General features: G+C 63.3%; 1 protein-coding gene across 7 annotated transcripts in view; it reads left to right on the top strand.

The window, feature by feature from the left end:
- Positions 1-18,654, top strand: part of COL16A1 (collagen type XVI alpha 1 chain) — a 103,316-nt gene that overhangs the window by 28,835 nt on the left and 55,827 nt on the right. For all 7 annotated transcript variants that reach the window (XM_075908929.2, XM_075908930.2, XM_075908928.2 and 4 more), the window contains 7 exons: positions 5,126-5,249; positions 5,743-6,018; positions 6,867-6,947; positions 7,974-8,099; positions 10,529-10,582; positions 16,550-16,585; positions 18,166-18,192. In XM_075908929.2, coding sequence (XP_075765044.2) covers positions 5,126-5,249; positions 5,743-6,018; positions 6,867-6,947; positions 7,974-8,099; positions 10,529-10,582; positions 16,550-16,585; positions 18,166-18,192 — 724 coding nt within the window. The remainder of the gene's footprint in view (positions 1-5,125; positions 5,250-5,742; positions 6,019-6,866; positions 6,948-7,973; positions 8,100-10,528; positions 10,583-16,549; positions 16,586-18,165; positions 18,193-18,654) is intronic.

The following is an 18,654-nucleotide window of genomic DNA, read 5'->3' on the forward strand; positions in this document are numbered from 1 at the left end:
GGGGGGCGTCTGCAGGCTGTGTGCTGCCAGCGGCGGCCGGGACGCTGCCCCGTTTGGGCTGGAGACCAGCTGGGGCTGCCTCGCGGATTTCGCTTCTTGGGTCAGCAGAACGCCCCAGTGCCGCACCGCCCCCTGCTTGCGGCTGGGCTCGGGGCCGGCCGCCTCTCGCGACCACGCTGTCCGCAGCCAGGCCTGGCCGTCTCCGGGCTGCCTGTCCCCCCCCCGTGTCTCTCCGGGGCAGCGTGGGGGAGAGAAGCACCGACCCCAGGGGGCGGGGGGCGTCAGGGCCCTGCTGGGTGGAGTGAGCAGGGCGGTGGGGGCTGAGGAAGTCACCCGACTTCACACCTCCCCCCCGCCCCGTGCGGCTGAGCTGGGTTCCGGTAGCTTTCCCGGGAGGCGGATTTGGCGCCACCTCTGCCGCTGGTCTCCTTTCTCCCAGCCTGGCTGGAAAAACGATTTCCGCGGCCCAGCCCCCTTGTGCCTGCGCCAGCCCCCGTGGCCCTTTGCAGGCGCATGGCTGCTGCTGTAGCATTGGAGAGCGTTACTGGATGCGTCCTCCTGCTGTCTGAGAAGTGGGGGGAGGGGAGGAAGGTGGGGCTACCAGGCGTCACCCCATTGCCTTTAAGCCCGGATTATAGAGCACTGCAGGGTTACTACAGGCCTCAGGGGCCATGTTCCCTCTAATTTTTCCCACCTGTGTGCAGAATAAATGTTGTTGTTCCATGCACTGAGCTGTACCGATGTGCACCACCCAAGTTCGGCGAATCTGCTGGCCATTGGGATCTCTCCTGCGCAGCCGCCCAAGCGCACCGCTTCCAGGGAACCCTGCCCGGGGGCTACTCGGTGGAGTGGCGCCGTGGCTGTAGAGACCTGTGGGGTTGGGAGAACTCTGCCGCTGCCGTAGCCGTGGGCTCCTGGCCCCCTCCAGCAGCGCTGTTCTTGGGGCAGGGCGCTGCTCCCGTGGGCATCCGGGTTTCCCAGCTCCCTGCTGCTCTCTCTCTCAGGCCCGGCATTCCCGAGGAAGCAGCGCCGGGCCCCGCCAGCCTCAGCGATATTTAAAGGGGCAAGGGCAGGCTCGTTCCACCCCCCACGTCGCTTTCCTCAGCAGCAGCTGCTCCGGGCGCTGCGCTTGGCTTCCCGCGGCCGCCTGGCGAGTGGGGCCGGGCCGGGCCCTTTCCTGGCCCCACTCCCGGGCTTCGTCCGCAGTAATAACACTTCCCGCGGCTGGAGCCCCACGTCCTGCCTGGGAGCCGGGCCTGGCACCTCGCGGACGATGGATCTTGCAGCTGCCTCTGGGGTGGAGGCAGCCCTTGGGGGAAACGCTCCGCTCCAGGGCCGAGCTCTGCTGCTAGGAAAAGCGTCCGCTCGGGCAGGGCAGGGAGGGGACCCTGGCTGGCGGGGAGCCGCTGCTGTATGGTGATTTCAGCCCTGCACTATGTGGCTGCTGCAAGGCCAGGGGAGGGGGGGGAGCCGGGCAGGGTGTGTGTGTGAGGGGAGGGGAAGTCTCCGCCGTGGGGCCTCTGGCTGCTGCAAGGGGAGCCCTGTGCTGCCGGGCCAGGAGGCCCCTCGTACCCAGCGCCTCGGGACGTGCCTGCCAGCAGCTAGCCTATGCCTGGGTCCTGGGCCCGAGGTCAGGCCGCATTGAGACTGGAACCCAGAGCGACTCCCCGCTTTCGTCCCTTTCGAGCGGGCTTTCCCCTGCCTCCGGCTGCCCTCCCTGGTGGTCGTCCCCGGAGTCCCCCTGCACCGGGGGGGCTGGGGCAGGAGCCTGAATCTGGATCCAGAGAGGGGAAACTGAGTCACAGATCTTTGGTCTCCCCCGGGGTCCCTTAAAGGAGCCACCCTGGCAGCAGGTGCCCCCCGCCCCCGTGGCATTTTAAAGCCTGGCTCTGGAAAGCGGAGGGCGGGCTGTGATCAGAGCCGGACCTAGCACCCCCCCCCCGGGCGGGATGTTTACGATCAGGCCGGGGGCCCCTTTCCCAGCGTGGGAGCTGCCAATCAGCGGGCAGCCGCGCCGGCTGTGCGCCCCGGGCTGGGGTGTCGCAGACCCTGCAAAGGCTCTGCCCAGGGAGGGGGGATGGGGACCCTCAGGGCGGGGGCTGATCTGCTGTCCCAGCTGCAGGTCTGAGGGGGGCAAGGACCGTCTCGATCCTCGAAAGTAAATCATGTGGAGCAATCCAGCCGGGACGCTGGCCAGGGCCTTATGCAAGAGCCGCCCGGAGCGTGTTTTCTGTCTGCCTTGGCAAGCAGCGGAAAGGGTCTAGACCGGCAGATTGAAAGGCTTAGCAGTAGCTAGCCAGGCTGTTCCTTTCAGCAGGGGCTGGCCGCTTGGAGACACTCCCCTCCCGCCCCCGGGCCTCTCCTGCCGTCCTGGGCAAGCGTGCAGTGACTCCCCCATGGCCCGCGTTCCCTGTAAGCTGAGCGCTTGGGCAGCCGCCCAGCTGATGAGCAAAGTGCCCACAGCCGGCAGCTTGTGTGTCTGTAGGTGGTGCACATCTGCACATGCCTCAGTGCCTGCAACAACATGTATTCCGCACATAGATGGGGAAAATAGAGGGAGCGCTGCCCATGGCCTGTGTGAACATGCCCGGCGCAGGGAAAGGGCCGAGCCCGAGCCTACGGAGAGGGCTGCAGCATCCGTTGCCCCGTGGCTAGCTCGTGGCACCGCTCTTTCCTCAGTGACTCCCTGGGAGTCGCAGACGAAGCCACGGTGCCCTGCAGCCTGCTTCCTCCTGGCCTCCCCACGCCCCCCAGCTGGGCTAGTCCAGGCCCAGGTGGGGGGTGTGTGTGTGTGTGTGGGGCGGCGTGAGCTAGGAGCAAATCCGTCTCCTTCCAGCGACCCGTTGCCTTAGGAGCTGTGGCGGTACAGCCCTGACCCGATGCCCCGTCGTGCAGGGATAGAGGGGTTCTGCCAGGCTGCGGAGGGTCAGTCGAGGGGTGGTTCAACGGGATCTCTAGGGGTTCCCCCCCCACTGCCCCACCGAGCTGGGCCGTTCCCGTCCACACCTCTCCGAGAGCTATTGGCAGGGCCCAGGCAGCGAGGGCCCGGGCGAGAGCGGCGTGTGACTCACCGCCGGGCAATGTTCTTGCGAGCGGGGGACGATCCGGCAGCTGGAGCTGACTAGCGCTCCAGGGATGCCGTCCAGGGGAACCTCACACCGCCACGCGCGGCTGGCTCGGGCGCCGAGGTGCTCGGAGCAGCAGATGTTGGCAGCTGCCGCTGGGAAAGCGGAAGAGGGTTTGGAGTTGGCGCTGCTGCTCGCTTCATTTTCCGTGTGCAGGGGAAAGAGGCAACGTGGGGGCCGTTTTTCTGTTGTTTTTCTTGGAGCCGGCTCCAGGGGAACAGCAAATAGGAAGCGACCGGCCTTTTGGCCAGGGAAGGAGCGAGAATTCATTTATCACCCAGCGTGGGGCAGGGCTAGCCAGGGCCCGGGGGGCTGCTTCAGCCTGGGGCAGGCTTTCAATTCGGCGAGTGGCTCGGGTGGGTGGGGGAGAGGGTTGTGGGCTGGGGGCTGGGCAGAGGTGGGGGTGTTTCGGTGTCAGAGGCAACGGCGATCGGTGTGGTGACCATCTGCCTTTTCTAGCCGCCCAGCAGAGGTGGCTGCATCTTAGTGGTGGGGATGGGGGAGGAGTAAAGGGGAAAGTTGGGCAGAGGTTAGTCGCCGGTTGCAGACAAGGGGGGCTGTGGGGGCAGAGGAAAACAGGAAGTGTGTGTGTGTGTGTGTGTGTGTGTGTGTGTGTGTGGGAGACGTTTGGGGGGGGGTGATTGTGTGTCTGGTTGCTGGTGTGTGTGGGGGGGGAGTGTGGGCGTCTGGGGGAGGGGTGCTGCGCGTCTGTCGGGGTGTTCTGGTGCACTGGGTGTCGTGCTGTGGGTTTGGCAGGCGTTCGCCGACGCTGGCCCGGCTTGGAGGACAGGCCGACCCTTCCACACGACGGGGGGGGGGGGGGGGGGGGCGGGAGGGAGACTGGCCGTCATGAGACGTTCCTGCTGCCTCGCCTTGATCTCCTGTTTCATAAGCCCTGGCACCTCCTGTGCAGCACAGAGCCTGACGTGTCTCTGCGGGAGACACAAACACCCCCCCCCCCAGTTCCTGTTTTGGTCTGAACCCGTCTGTTTGTGCTTCGGCGGGCTCAGCGGCCTCCCCGGGCTGCCACGTCGTGCCAAGGCGGCTGGAAACTGCAGCTGCCAGGCTGCTGCTCGGGGAGAGTTGGGGTCCCCCCCGTGTGCACACTCGCCCTGCGGGGCTGGTACTGCTGGGTGCACATCACGGAACGGGCGCTGGAGGGACGGGTCACTGCTTCCTGGTCTCGCCCCAGCTTTGCTCGGGGAAGGTGAGACGGAGATGGAGCTGGCCCCGCCTGGGTGTGTCTGCTCCACCCAAGGCCTTTTCCCTTTGTGGGGGCGTGAGCCCAGCACCTCTCTGCCCCCGGCCGAGGGCACGGGGGGGGGGGGAGAATAAGGGTTGCAGCAGGGTCCCCCGAGTCTGGGGTCTCCATTCGCCACGTGAGGTCTGTGCCAACCGCCCGCATCGCACGGGCCCCCGTGCGAGAGACGTGCGGAGGGGTATCAAACACGCATGCACGTGGGGTCTGCGAATGAAGGCAGGGCACTGGCAGGTGACGGGCACAGCTGGGGCACACGGTTCCTGGGGGAGGAGAGAATCCATGGTGGTGGGGGGGGGCAGTGGCTCCGGGCCTGGTGCCCTCGAGAGTTGGTGGGTGCCTCTTGGGGACCTGCAGAGGGACAGTGGGGGCTGGGAGGGGAGAGAGCTGGGCTCTCATGCCAGGAGTAGGGGCTAGCAAGGTGCCCGCAACCCGACGGAGCCTCACTGCGGGAAACAACGTGTCTGTGTCTGTCTCCTTTGTACGGCGCCACGTGCATTCACCCCCGCACGGCTGCCTGTGTCAGGGGCTCACCCCTGTGCAATCCATGTCCGTCCCGAGCTGCCCCCCGCACCGACCCAGGCACACCCCTCCACGTGCCCCTCGCGAGGTTCCGTGCTGGGAACCGGCTGGGCTGCAGTGGCTGTTGCCTGGCGAAAGGAGCAGCCAGCTCCCCTGCGATTGTCGGGGGCCCCCCGGGCGGCCGCTCTGTCTCCTGGCACGGCTCCCTCCTTTCACCCAGACAGGTGTTCCCCCACGGCTTGCCCGAGGAGTTCACCCTGGTGATCACGCTGCTCCTCAAGAAGCAGAGCAGCAAGGAGAACTGGTACCTTTTCCAGGTCACCGACCGGCTGGGCTACCCCCAGGTACCTCTGCCTGCCCCGCTCCCTTCCAGCCTCGATTTCCCTTCTCTCCTTTGTCTCTCCTGCTCGGGGCTGTCCTTAGGCGCACGCGGCCGTGTAGGGCACCACGGGGCGCCCCACTTTTAGTGGTGCCCTGTGCTGCTTATGCCTAAGGCCACCACTCGGTGGCTCCGCAGCCCTCCCCACCGAGTTTGCTACGTCTCTGATGGACCCTGCTGGTGCCAGATGACATGGGGGGGCCCCTTGCCCCCAAGGAGGAGGGATGGCCCTGCCCCCCTTGTCCAAGGTGGGGGTGGGATAGCCGAGCCATTAGCAGTGGCCGTGGGGCCGCCCAGACCCCTCTTTGCCGGGGCAGGTCTCTCCACGCCCAACGGGCAGGGAGCCCCCTCTGTCCGGGATCCAGCTCGGCCTGGTGTGAGCTTGGCCCCGCCCCCCGTCCGTCCGTCTGTCTCCTCCCTGGCCCTGCGCCCTCAGCGAGTGTCATCTCTGCATCCAGCTCTCCCTGGCGGTCAATGGCCAAGAGCGGAGCCTGGAGTTCCAGGCCCAGGCCCGGGCCCAGGAGTTCGTCAGCAGCGTCTTCACCGGGAAGGGCGTCTCCTCCCTCTTCGACCAGAAGTGGCACAAGATGGCCCTGAGCGTGCAGAGCCGGCGGGTCTCCATCCACATCGACTGCAGCTACATCTCCTCCAAGCCCCTGGCGGCCCGGCGGGGCCTGGCGAGCGAGGGCAACGCCTTCCTGGGCCTGGACGCTGTGCGTGGCGCGCCCGTCCCGGTGAGCCGCCCGGACCTCTGGGGGGTGCTCCGTGCTCGCCCCTGGCCTGTGTGCAGCGGAGCTGCCGGCTCCCACTTTCCGCCGGCGCAGGAGGCTGCCCACGGGCGCCGGGCCACGCCCTGTGTGGCCAGGGGAGGGATGCTGGGCCATGGGACCCGGCAGGTGTGAGACACGCTCCCGCCTGGTATCGCTCAGCGGCGCCCTCTGCTGGTCAGGTGGGGAGCAGCATGGAGGACGGGGGGGGGGGGGCCAGGTGGGGTGTGACATGCTCCCCCTGGCATTGCTCAGCAGCGCCCTCTGCTGGTCAGGTGGGGAGCAGCATGGAGGACGGGGGGGGGTAGGTGGGGTGTGACATGCTCCCCCTGGCATTGCTCAGCAGCGCCCTCTGCTGGTCAGGTGGGGAGCAGCATGGAGGACGGGGGGGGGGCAGGTGGGGTGTGACATGCTCCCCCTGGCATTGCTCAGCGGCGCCCTCTGCTGGTCAGGTGGGGAGCAGCATGGAGGACTAGGGGCCAGGTGGGGTGTGAGACTCGTGCCCCCTGGCCGAGGAGAAGGCAGGAAGTGGGGAAGACGGGCCTCAGCGAGGGAGGGCTGGGGGGGGGAGAGCCTGGGACCCCTGCCCCTGCCTTGCCCCATTGACTCTTGGTACTGCCCCCCCAGCGCTCTAGCAAACAGCCTCCCCCCTCCCCGGTGCCAGGAGCCCTGCCTGGGTGGGGGGGCTGCGCCGATCTGGCCAAGAGCCGCTCAGAGCCGGCCCACCCCTCCCCCCATCGCTGTGCAGGCCCAGGGGCTCGCTGGGGTCTAAGTGGGTCTGTCTGTCTGTCTGCCTCCCCCCACCCCTGCTGCAGCTGGACATCCAGCAGGCGCACATCTACTGCGACCCGGAGATGGCCATGCAGGAGGGCTGCTGCGAGATCTCGGCCAGCGGGGTGAGTTGGGCCGGTGCTCTGCCTTGCCCCCGGTGGGGGTGGGGATAATGGCCCTCCTGGCCAGCAGCCCCGGGAGCCGGCGGGTCTCTGCGTGCCTTCCCGGGGCTGGCGGAGCCCAGGTGCTGTTGGGCTGGGTGCGTGGCTGGCCCCTGGTGCCGTGTGCCTCAGCGTGGCGCGGTCCCACGTGGGTTCCAGCCGCACGTCCCTCTGGTGGAAACTGAGGCGCAGAGACTCAGCGACTTGCCCGGGCGCCCCTACCCAAGCCCGTCCTTCGACCCTAGACCTCCCTCCCCTGCCAGCCCTGTCATTGCTCTGGGCCACAAGGGAGAGAGGTGGGGGGGAGGGAGGGAACCTTCCCCAGGTGCATAGACAAGACCTTGGGGATTTGCTCTGCTCCTCAGCAGCCGGACCCTGTCCACACACACAGCAGCAGGCCCCTCGCTCATCCTCCCCCCCCCCCCCAACCAAACCTGCTCTCCAGAGCCGACCCCCCCGGGGCCAGACGGGCTGGAGCCCTGGGCTGTGGAGGGCGGGGAGAGCAGCCTTTGGGAGCGGAGAGGAGGCAGGAGACGTGATCGCGGCTCAGACGTCGTCGCCTCCTCGGTGGCCCCGCGAGGGCAAAACCCAGCAGGGCTGTGGGAAAAGGGGCGCAGCCGGCTGGGGCCCGGGAAGCCCCCAGAGGCCCGGGTGGGGGCGGGAGGATTGCCAATAGATGCAGCACAGGACGGGGATTACTCTGTTCTTTGCAGCATCCATTGGCTGGACGTCGGCTGCCAGACTAGGGGGACCGTGGGGGTTGATCTGCCAGGGGCACCAAGGGCTGGAGGGGGCGCGGGTGGCCTGACTCGGCCGTGCTGCCGGGAGCCTGCCAAGTGCTCTGCCTGGCGCTGGCCGGGAGCCGGCGCTGGTCCCCTGTCGGGGGACTGAGCTCGGCAGGGGGGCTGGGCCGCTGGGCTTGTCTTCTGCTCGGAGGGATGGAGTCTGCCCAGGCCCTGGGGGTAACCAGCCCTGCTTTCCTTCGAGCAGTGCCTCCCTGAGGCCTCCAAAACTCGGCGGGAGGCGGAGGGCACTCAGAGCAACGACCTGATCGAGATCAACCCGCGGCCGGAGGGCAAGGTGTACACCCGCTGCTTCTGCCTGGAAGAAACTCAGGTGAGAGGCAGGGGAAGGTCAGAGCCCCAGAGGGCCGGATCCTCTCTGCAGAGGAGGAAGCGAGACAGCAGGGGCGCCGGGAGCTGGCAGCGGGGAAAGCCGGGGCAGGGAAGCCAGGGGACTGGGAGGTGACGGTGCCTCTCTCTGGCATGCCCCTCCCTGGAACGTCGCATTATTTCTGGGCCCGGGTCTTGGCCCACTGGAGAAGCGGCAGGAATAGGAGCAGGGGGCAGGAGGGTCAAAGGGGGGTGGGTTGCACCAGCCACGCTGAGCGTGCGAAGCCAGGCTCAGGGTGGGGCGCGCGTGCGAGAGAGAAACTCATGAACCAGAGCAGGGGGGAGGGATGACCAGGACTCGTGTGTTTGGATTCTCATGCTCGGGAACGCTCCCAGGTCAAACCTGCGTCCGCCCGCAGGCGAGGTGGGAGCGGAGCGTCCCAGGCAGGGAGGCGCTGGGCGGGTGGGGCAGACACAGAAGTCGTAGGGCAGCAAGCAGGGCTGGCGGATTGGGGTGCACTGGGAACCGAGGGGCACGGTCAATCCCCTCCCCCGTCCCGATTTCTCTTTCCGTGAATCCCTCTTTGATTTTCTCTCCCTCCTTTCTTCATGCTTCCCCCGCCCCCGGCCAAGTGCATTCATGTTCTTAACCAACCCGGCGCAGAAGGCTGTCGGCTCCGTTATCCTGCCACTTCCCAGCATCCCCGGAGCCCGCTGCCAGCCCCCTCGCGGAGCCGGCCAGCGGGGCGCGAGGCAAACGCGTCAGTGACACAATGCAGCCCGCCGGGCGGCCGTCTCTAAGGCTGCCCTGACAGGCAAGGCAGCCTGCGGGGGCCCAGACTCACCGGCCCTGCCCCACGCCCAGCAGGGTGCGAAGGCTGCTCTTGGACCCTCGCCGCTGCCTTCGTCATGTCTCCTCCCTCTCTTCCCTCATCCCCCTTGTGGCCTCCTCCGCCCCGGCACGCTGGGCCTGTCTCTCTGCGCTGCGGCCGGACGCCTCTGCGCATTGGATCCTGGTGCATGGTGCCCGTCCATTTCTTTTGCAACTTCCCCAGGACCAACTACCCCCCGTCTATGGCCCTGCCTCCACTGTGGGGCGCCAGAGCCCCACATACCCCGGGTGGGGCAGGGGCTCGGGCCAGGCGCGGGAGCTGGGCCGGTGTGCGGGCATGGGGTGGGCAGATTCGGCTGTCAGGCTGGAATAAAGGGGCGTGCGGGCTCAGAGCGGGGAAAAGGGCTGGTGGAGGGTCTGGCCCATTCAGATATGGGGCACGTTGCGCCATTAGCACCCTGATCAGTGTCCCCTGGCGTGGAACCCGCTCCGCCCCTCAGCCACAGGGAAGAGGGTGGCCCAGGAGCCCCGCAGGGCGATCCCATTGCAGCCAACCGGGGGCTCCGAAATACCAACTGCCTGAGCAGAAAATTCCCCCCTTCCCGGCGTCCCTATTGCTTCAGGCAGGCCTCCCCCCGCCGGGGCCTCTCTGAGGCGGCGCAGAGGGTGCCCAGTGCCCCGTCGGGCAGGGCACAGATGCACGGATCCCCCCTCCCCCAAAAACCCTGCGTCACAATTTCCGAGTTAGCGGTGAGGGGCCACCGGCTTGGAGAGGGGGGCTCAGGCCCAGGGAAGAGGAGGAGGCTGGTGCAGCCCCCCCCCCCCCAGGCAGAGCAGCGGCCAGAGGCAGGGAGGGAGGGATGGAAAAAGAGGGGGGGGGGAATATCCCTCTGCAGACAAGTGGAGAGTTTGTTCCTGCCAAGCCGCATGTGCTGGGCCTTGGGGGTTTCCTGCAGAGCCGGGGGAGAGAGACAGGCTGGCAGGGACCCAGAAAGGGGGCAGTCCACGCGGCTGGCCCTGCCTTCTCCATCCAGACACGGGGTGGGCTGGTTCGGGGGGCGAAAGCCCAACGGGAGGGGAGGAGAAGAGGCTGGGCTTGGCTCTGGACGGAGCGGATAGTGACCTGCCCTCAGGACCACGGAGCAGGTAAATACTGCCCAGGGGCATCGGGCGTGGCCCCCGGTGCCCAGGGGGTGCAGGGCCATGTTGCCTGGCATCCGTTTCCAGGAATGCCATTGCCTGGAGAGCACGCTGCCTGGCGGGTGGCGTTACGGCGCAGAGGCTGGCCGGCATGGCAGGGGGTGCTGGGATCCCCCATTGCGGCAGGACGTGGCAGCGAGCCGGTCCTCTGCGGGGGGAGGGGCAGATGTGAACTGGGCCTGGGGGGGCAGCCAGAGCCGGGGATGCAGGGAATCAGCCCGGCCCAGACAGGGCTTTGGACCACAAAAGCGCCCCGATGTGGCTGGAGCGTGTGTCTGTCCACATCTCTGAGCTTCCACCCCTCCTGGATGGGCACAGGGCTCAGATCTGCAGGCGGGGGCTAGGGCCAGCGGGGGGGATGGAGGATTAGTGATGTGACTGTTGCCTGGCTCTCTCCCCAGGAGGAGGCGAGGGCGTCTGCACAGGGCGGCGTGAAAGATGCACCAGGCAACAAGGTGAGGTGCTGGGGCACTCGGGGGGGCTGGGCGGATCCTGCCCCCGGACCAACCCCCCGCTGCTCCTAATCTTCCCCCTCCCGCTGCCACTGGACCGTCTCATCTCATGTCCACCGGACACCTCGACTGCCCGGCAGTTGTCAGGCCGTGTGGCTCCGCTCTGCATCCGTGCCAGGCAGGGCTCCTCCTAGCCCCGGGGAGCTGCCCTGCATGGGGAGCTGCCTTGCCCCCCCTTGTGCTGGGTGCCTCGGCTGGGCCTGGACGGGGGAGCCCTGTGCGCTCTGGATGGAGGCGGGAGGGAGCGTCTGCCCATGCACGGAGCATTGCCTGGAACGAGCAAGCAGTGACGGCGAGTCGGGTTCCCCCTGATCCTGCAGCCCCGTAGCAGCAAGAACAGACTCCGCCCGCCAGTAGAACAGGGGGGTCTATTGCTCCTCCAGGATACAGCGCAGCACAGACATGCTGGCTACGTCTACACTGGCATGAATTTCCGAAAATGCTTTTAACGGAAAAGTTTTCCGTTAAAAGCATTTTCGGAAAAGCACGTCTAGATTGGCAGGATGCTTTTCCGCAAAAGCACTTTTTGCGGAAAAGCGTCCGTGGCCAATCTAGACGCGGTTTTCTGCAAAAAAGCCCCGATTGCCTTTTTCACGATCAGGGCTTTTTTGCGGAAAACAGTCCTGTGCTGTCTACACTGGCCCTTTTGGGCAAAAGTCTTTCTGAAAAAGACTTTTGCCCGAATGGGAGCAGTATAGTTTTTCCAGAAAAGCGCTGATGATTTTACAGGAGATCGTCAGTGCTTTTCCGGAAATTCAAGCGGCCGGTGTAGACAGCTGGCAAGTTTTTCTGGAAAAGCAGATGATTTTCCGGAAAAACTTGCCAGTCTAGACACAGCCGCTGTGTCTATCGGAGTCAGGGCCAGGATGCCTCAGCCCCTTTGGGGAGGGGGTCCATCACTCCCCCTACACCCTCAGCCCCCAGCTCACGCTGTTTCCTTCGTGTTTCCCGGCCAGCAACTGCCCCTTCCCCCAAACCAGGTGTTCGTCTCCGCCTCCCTCCCTTGTCTCTCCCCCTGGGAAGCGCCTTGTTATCTGGTCGGGCTGGGCCTGGGCCTAGGCCAATCCACACGTGGGTGAGCCCGTGGGAATCACGCAGCCGAGCGCAGGGGGACAGCGGGTTACAGAGCGGACAGCCCCCGCTGTGTCACACGAGCACATCCGAGACAGCGGGCAAGAGGGGATCCAGGCATCTCCGGGGTCCGATGCCCGTGGCCCAGCGTCCCCACATGACGCCTTGTCTCGCCGGTGTCTGGGAGCCCCAGGACCCTCAGAACGCGGCATTCCCAGCCGAGCAGTCATGACAGCCAAGTGCAGCCGGGTTTCCATGGGGCCGATTCTCCTCTCGCTCACGCCAGCGCAAATCTGGAGTAACCACACTGGGATCCCACTGGCGGGAGAGGGAGGAGAAGGGGGGGCAAGGAGTGGGCCCCAGGCTGTTATTCCGGTGCGTGGCCCCCCCAGCCTGCATTATTTTCACCCCTCTTTCCTCCCTGGGTTGCAGAGCTCCCGAGACCCCCGCGGCCAGACAGGCTGGCCAGCCAGTGAGGTGGGTGGAGGCTTTTCAGGACTGGGCAGCGCTCCGGCTGGGTGCAGGGCGCAGGGCCGTGGTGAGCTCTGACCCGCTCTCCTCTCACGCCTGCCCCCCAGAACCAGCCTGCCCACAGCAAGGGGGGCTCTGAGTAGGGTGGGACCAAGGGCCTCCAGGGCGGGTGTCTGCCTGGCTCAGAACCAGCTGCTTCCTGGCAGGAGCTCGCCAGCCCCGAGGGAGCATTCGCAGCCACTGGTTTGGCTGAAGGCGCGTGTGGGGAGCCACAAACCACACGTACAAGTCTCCGGGCAGGCCCGGGCTAGCAGCGTCTGGAGCCTCGCCAGCCGGGAGAGATGGGCGGGGGGGAGCCATGGCTGTAGAAGTGTCCGAACTCTCCTCCGTGGGGCTGGTTATCCTGAGCCCCCCACCCCCGGCCGACAGCAGCCAGCAGGATCTCAGCCCCACATTCGAGGGACAGGGACCTTTCCCGGGGAGGGAGGAGTTGCCAACTGTGCTGTTACCAGGGTCGCGGAGCCCGTGTTTCTGCCAACCCCGGCATTTCTTCTGTGTCTCAGCCCCTTAAAAATTAACCAGCGGGGCTCAGGAAATGAGAGATTTATGAGTCTCTGTAATGCAGGGGGAAGGTGCCCAGGTGTTCGAGGGGGACACCCAGAGTACCAGTTCAGGGCGTGTTGCTTAGAAACGGGGCAGCCACAGTCTCAAACTGGGTGTCCCTCGCTTACATGGTCCCCCCCTAAGCAGTCCAAAAGAGCTCTCTTGTTTCACAACCCTGGCTAACCAGGTGCCTTACAAGCAATTCCCTCAGGCACTCCAGTTCCCCTGGATCTCCACCCCTCGCCCTCCGTACCGGGGTGGGTAGTTCTGAAACCGGTAGCCCCACATAAAGGTTCTTCCAATCCCAAAGGATCAGCCCCATTCCCAGGTCAATATAGATCCCTCAGCTCTCACCCCAGAATCACACTGTGGCCCGTCCCTTAGTATCAAGAATGGAAAGTTTTATTCATAAAAGAAAGGAAGAGGGGGAGAGCTAGAATTGTTGAAGGAATCCCTTGGGTGCGTCTAGACTATATTCCTCTTAGGAAAGAGAAATGCAAATGAGGGAAATCGAAAATGCAAACGAAGCGCTGATTTACAAATCTCACGCTTCATTTGCATAACCTCTTCCAATCGCTTTTTCCAGTTTCTTTCGAAAATGGTTTTTTTTTTTTTTTTTTTTTTTTTTTAAAGAACCCTGTCTAGGCTGCTTTTTTTTTTTCCAAATCTCTTCCGAAAAAGCGATCGGAAGAAATTATGCAAATGAAGCGTGAGATTTGTAAATCAGCACTTCATTTGCATTTTTGATTTCCCTCATTTGCATTCCTCTTTCGAAAGAGGAATGTAGTCTAGACTCACCCTACAGCCACCAGTTGCAGAGTTCTTGGTTCAGGCTGGTCACAGCACTGGAACCAACAGCAGCTTAAGTCCAGGCTCCGGCTATTTCCAAATCATTGGTAGGCCCTTGGTCCCTTTGTTCGAATGCTCCCCGTGCTGGGAGGCCAGAGGCTGGGCAGTAGAGAGGCTGGCGCAGAAAAGAGATAAAATGGTGGGTTGCCGGGGCCTTATCTCGCTTCCCCCACGCAGAGCGGCTCCTGCTGGTCTTGCTGTGGAAAAGTACAGCAACAAGAGGGCGTCAAGCCCCATGGGCAGACCCCCAGTCCAGGCAGGACTCAGTTCTTTGCAGGGGGGGTGCCACTGCCCCCAGGCTAGTCTGAAGGATTGGTGTCTGCCAAGGCCTATTGCCAGTCACGTGCTTCTAGGCAACACGTGGGCCAGCCCCCTGTGGGTGTTCCCAGCTGCAAGCATTTGAAAGCAGGGGTAGAGCCAACACTGGTCCCCTCACATACAGAAATGATCCGCGCCCACAAGTAGCATCATCCTAACCAGCAAGTGATAGCCTGCCCTGGGACGCCTCGCTCAGCCCCTGGTGCGCAAGCTGTGCTGCAAACACAGAGCCGGGGTTGCAGTGGTAATTGCGATGCTCATTTTCAATCGGACGACGTCACACCGGGAAGGCATGTTAACATACGTGGCGCTGTCACACCAGCACAAGCAGGCAGGTACGCGGGCTGGGTACAGCCCAGCTGAGAGGGCAGGCAGGGCACAGTCCCGCAGGCAGGTGTGCACACGCATGGCATCCGTGGGGATGGGGACACGCCTGGTGAATGGCTCTGGTCAGCACAGGGCAGAATTCAGCCCTCAGAATCTTTCCTCCCAGGTCTCCTAGAGGAGGCAGGAATAACCCAGCTTGACTCTCCGCTCCCCGGCAGGCTTTGAGGCCTGTCACGGGTGCCAGTTGCTCACGTCTGAGGCGAGCGCTGCATCAGCGCAGGCCACGTGCCGCCGGCTGCGCGTCCCTTCTCGGAGCAGCCCTGCAGGTTAAGGATGATATCTGCCCCAGGATGCTTGGTGCAAGCAGTTGCCATGGCAACCTCGGTTCCCTCCTGCCTTGGTTGGACCACCCTGCTCCGGCTCCCTGGTCTGTCCCCGATTCCAGGCCTGCTTGGAGCTGATTGCTATGGCAACGCCTCATGCATCTGGCCAGCATTCGCCTGTCTGCACTCTACCGGCGGGAGGTTGATTCCACCATCCTGAACATGGAGCAGGCAGCGGGCCCTGCCTAGAGAGGTGCCAGGAGGTGGCTGTGAGGGTCAGTGCTGTGCCATTCGAAAACACACTCCTGCCATTTCTGCCTCCTAGGCCACAGGGCGGCTCCCCTGGGAGTTACTCTTGGGGCCCAGTTTGCAAGGAATCCGCAGGATTTGTAGTTCTGCGCCTGCACCGGGGTGGGGTTAGCGAGAGGGAGGAGTCAGTCCTGGAAAGGCCCCGCCTCGCTGATGGCACGTGCTCAGGCTCTCGTGGGATCGAGGCCCAGGGCTGGGGGCCTGTGTAATATAACGGGTTTCTGGATTTATATCTCAGATCTTGCCCAAACTGGCACGCTGGGCCAGTCCCTTCCAATCGAACATCTAAACGCCTATTGATGAAGGAAAGAGAGAAAACGTTGAGAGTAAAATTGTTAAAGAAACCAAATTCCACACCCTGGTTACAAAGCTCCTGGGGCCGGCTTGTAGCAGAGATGGGATCTTCTGCTGGTTTATAAGTCTCTGGATGCATCCTTTGTTAGGAAGGGTCATCAGTCCTTCTGGGCTTCGTTCATAGCAAAGATGCTCCTGAAGTGATGAGCTGGAGTGAGGACAAATGGAGGAATCTCTAGGGTTGTGTGGAAAAAGGCAGCTGCTTTTGTGGAAAAACTTGCCAGCTGTCTACACTGGCCACTTGAATTTCCGCAAGAACACTGGCTTCCTACTGTCTGAAATCAGTGCTTCTTGCGGAAAAACTATGCTGTTCCCGTTCAGGCAAAAGTCCTTTTGCGCAAAGCTTTTGTGCAAAAGGGCCAGTGTAGACAACTCAGATTTGCTTTGCGCAAAAAAGCCCCGATGGCGAAAATGGCGATCGGGTCTTTTTTGCGCAAAAGCGCGTCTAGATTGGGCGCGGATGCTTTTGCGGAAAAGCGTCCGTGCCAATCTAGACGCTCTTTTCCGCAAATGCTTTTAACGGAAAACTTTTCCGTTAAAAGCATTTGTGGAAAATCATGCCAGTCTAGATGTAGCCTAGGGGCCTTTATACAGCCGTGGCCATGTGGAAGGAGTCCCTCTGTTCTCACTGTCACCGGTCCATGCATGACTTAGTTCTTGTTTAGGCAAGCAGCCGCGGCGGCCATGCTGGTCTGCAGGCTCTCAGCAAAATTCCTGCGACGTGGACGGGCACCACGTAGAGTCCATCGTCAGTCAAGTCCTCCGATTGACTTGAGTAGCCACCCTTCCACAGCAGGTGGGCAAAGCCTGCTGATAGCTCCCAGAATACCAAGACGGGGCCAGTGCTCATAACTTGGAAACCAAAAATCGCACAGGCACAGGCGTAGCGTAAGCCGAATCGGCCGAGCGCCAGCTTTCAGTGGACACCTCACTGGGCGCACGTTGTACAAAACTTGGGGCAAACATACAACAGTGGGTGCAACCGTGTTCTGCATGGTCACATCAAACATCCAATGGCGTCACCGCCTGCTTGGCTTGGTCGCCCACAGCCCTGGGAGAGCCGGTCTGGTGCTGACCTCCAAACAGATCCAGAGCGGGAAGGTTTTAGAGCCACTGGTGCTGCAGACAGCGCCATTAAGTGAGGCCTTACTGAGAGGGGGTGTTTGCAGGATGCCTCCCCAGGAACAGGGCCGGCCCATCTCAACCCCCCTCTTTTAAAAATCCCCGTCACAGCTCGGAATGGTTTCTCCTGCTTTCTGACAGCCTGCGTTATCTTCTTTTGCAGTGCCCACCTTGCCCCCAGAGCGCTCTGCACACAAACGTAAGTTACGGGGCTGCTGCTTCTCCGAGCTTTCCGGTGGGCTTTGGGCTCAGGCGGCGGGGCCATGCCAGGGCAGCTGTCTTATGGCAGTATCTAGCAGCAAAAGGAGTGCCCTTTCTTGTTCTCCCATGCCTTTACCCACACGATAGTTATAGAGACAGGAAGCATGTCCCAGTGCGTAGGGCACTAGGCTAGTATTTCAGAGAGCTTCCTGCTCTGCTACAGACTCTCTGCATGACCTTGGGGAAGTCACTTTGCCTCTCCATGCCTCGGGCCCCCACGTGCGCAGTGCAGCTGCCCTGCCTTGTGGAAGCGACTAGAGCTATCCCCAGATGAGAGAGGGGGAGCTGGCCCAGATGTCTGGGTCGGTCTTGGTGCCAGCGGTGGGATCTTAGGTGCGTGGCAGGGTGGTGAGAACACAGAGCCAACACTCTGCAATTCTGGTGGAGTTTTGCTACTCTAGGGCAGCGTGCTGGCCGGCGGATTCTGTTCGTCGCCTGGTAACACGGAAAATCTGCCGGAGCCAAGGCGGAAGGGAGGCTCGGGAAGGCAATGCCCAACCCCAGGCTGCTAGGTGCAGGGCTAGTGTTGCTTCCAAGGGGTTCACGTCTCTAGGACTGAGGCAGGAGAAAATGGCCCCTGTGGCCTGAGGTTTGCACAGCGCCAGGGCTTGGAGCAGCCTGTGTGGCTTCATAGCGCTGCAGGCCGGCCTGCGGGAAGAGCGTGGGAGGGTTATGGATTCCGGCTCTGGCCTGTCTGCTGTCAGTGGGACTGTGAGGGGGCAGGGCTGTGACAGGGCAAGGCTGTCTCCTCACTCCCCGTCGGCTCCCCGCCCCTGCAGAGTCACCCTTTCACTTTGGAGGCAGCAGCCCCAGAACCGGATTGAATTTCATCCCTCCCAGCGGCTCCCTTGGAACCCAGCCTGCCCCAGGGCCTTACCTTCCTCAGGTGGCTGGAGCTTCCTCCCCCTCTGTCCCCTTTGCCTTCCCCAAAGAGTCCCCCCACCTCCTGTTCTCCCTGGCTGACATCCCCTGCAACAGCTGGCTGGCTGGAGGAGCACCGATGGCTTCCAGATGTCCGCACGGTTCCTATAGCGGCCGCGAGGAGCGGCGATGGAGGGAGGCGAGAGGGAGGGGAAAAAAGAAGGGCTCGGAGCTCACAGCTGCATGGCCTTCGCCCTCCAGCCCTGCATGCTGGGCGCCTGACAGGCCGGCGTGGGCGCTGTGAACCAGCTAGAGGGATTTAGGGAGGCCACGGGGAGGAGGATTAAAACGAGAGCCGTTTTGCATCTTTCTTTAATCCCCTTTATCTGCTGCCCCTTGCTCCTCCCAGCCGGAGTCCAGTCAAGGGGGCATATGGAGGGGGCTGGTCCCAGGTACCCCACGCCTTCCCGTGTGCAGACAGGGTGGCCTGGGACACCTTGCGGGGGAGGGGAACAGTCCACTGAATGGTTTTAAAAGGGATTCGTGACTTGTCCCGCTCCTTCCGCCCACCCCTTGTTCCCAACCCTCCGCCCTGGGGTGGGTCACACGGCGGCAGACCCGGCTGGGTGCACTGACGCCACTCTTTGGTTTGTGCAGGTCTCTCTCAGTCCCCCCGGCCCCAAGGTAAGTGTGTCCTCGCCCGGACTGACAGACGGAGCCCGGCTCTGTGCTGCTTGTGAAAGGGCACCCAGCCTGGCCTGCTTATCGCAGGTAGTGCCTGCCCGAGCACGCGGAGGTGATCCCAGGTCTCCATCAGCGGGTGTCTGTACATGCGGTGGGGGTGTGTATTTGTGTGTGTGTGTCCATGTGGATGTGACGCGTGTGTCTGCATGTGTGTATCTACACATGTTGTGGGAAGTGTATGTCCACGTGTGTACATCCATGTTGTTAGGAGTGTGTATCCGTGTGTATGTCCGCATGTGTCCATGCATGCTGCGGGGAGTGTGTAGCTGTGTGTGTGTGTCCATGTGTGTACATACATGTGAGGAGTGTGTATCTGTGTGTGTGTCCATACATGGTGTGGGGAATGTGTAGCTGTGTGTGTCCATACATGCTGTGGTGAGCGTGTGTCCATTTGTGCCTGTA

Source organism: Pelodiscus sinensis, chromosome 26, assembly GCF_052426305.1.
Source record: "Pelodiscus sinensis isolate ZL-2025 chromosome 26, ASM5242630v1, whole genome shotgun sequence".
Lineage (NCBI taxonomy): Eukaryota > Metazoa > Chordata > Testudines > Trionychidae > Pelodiscus > Pelodiscus sinensis.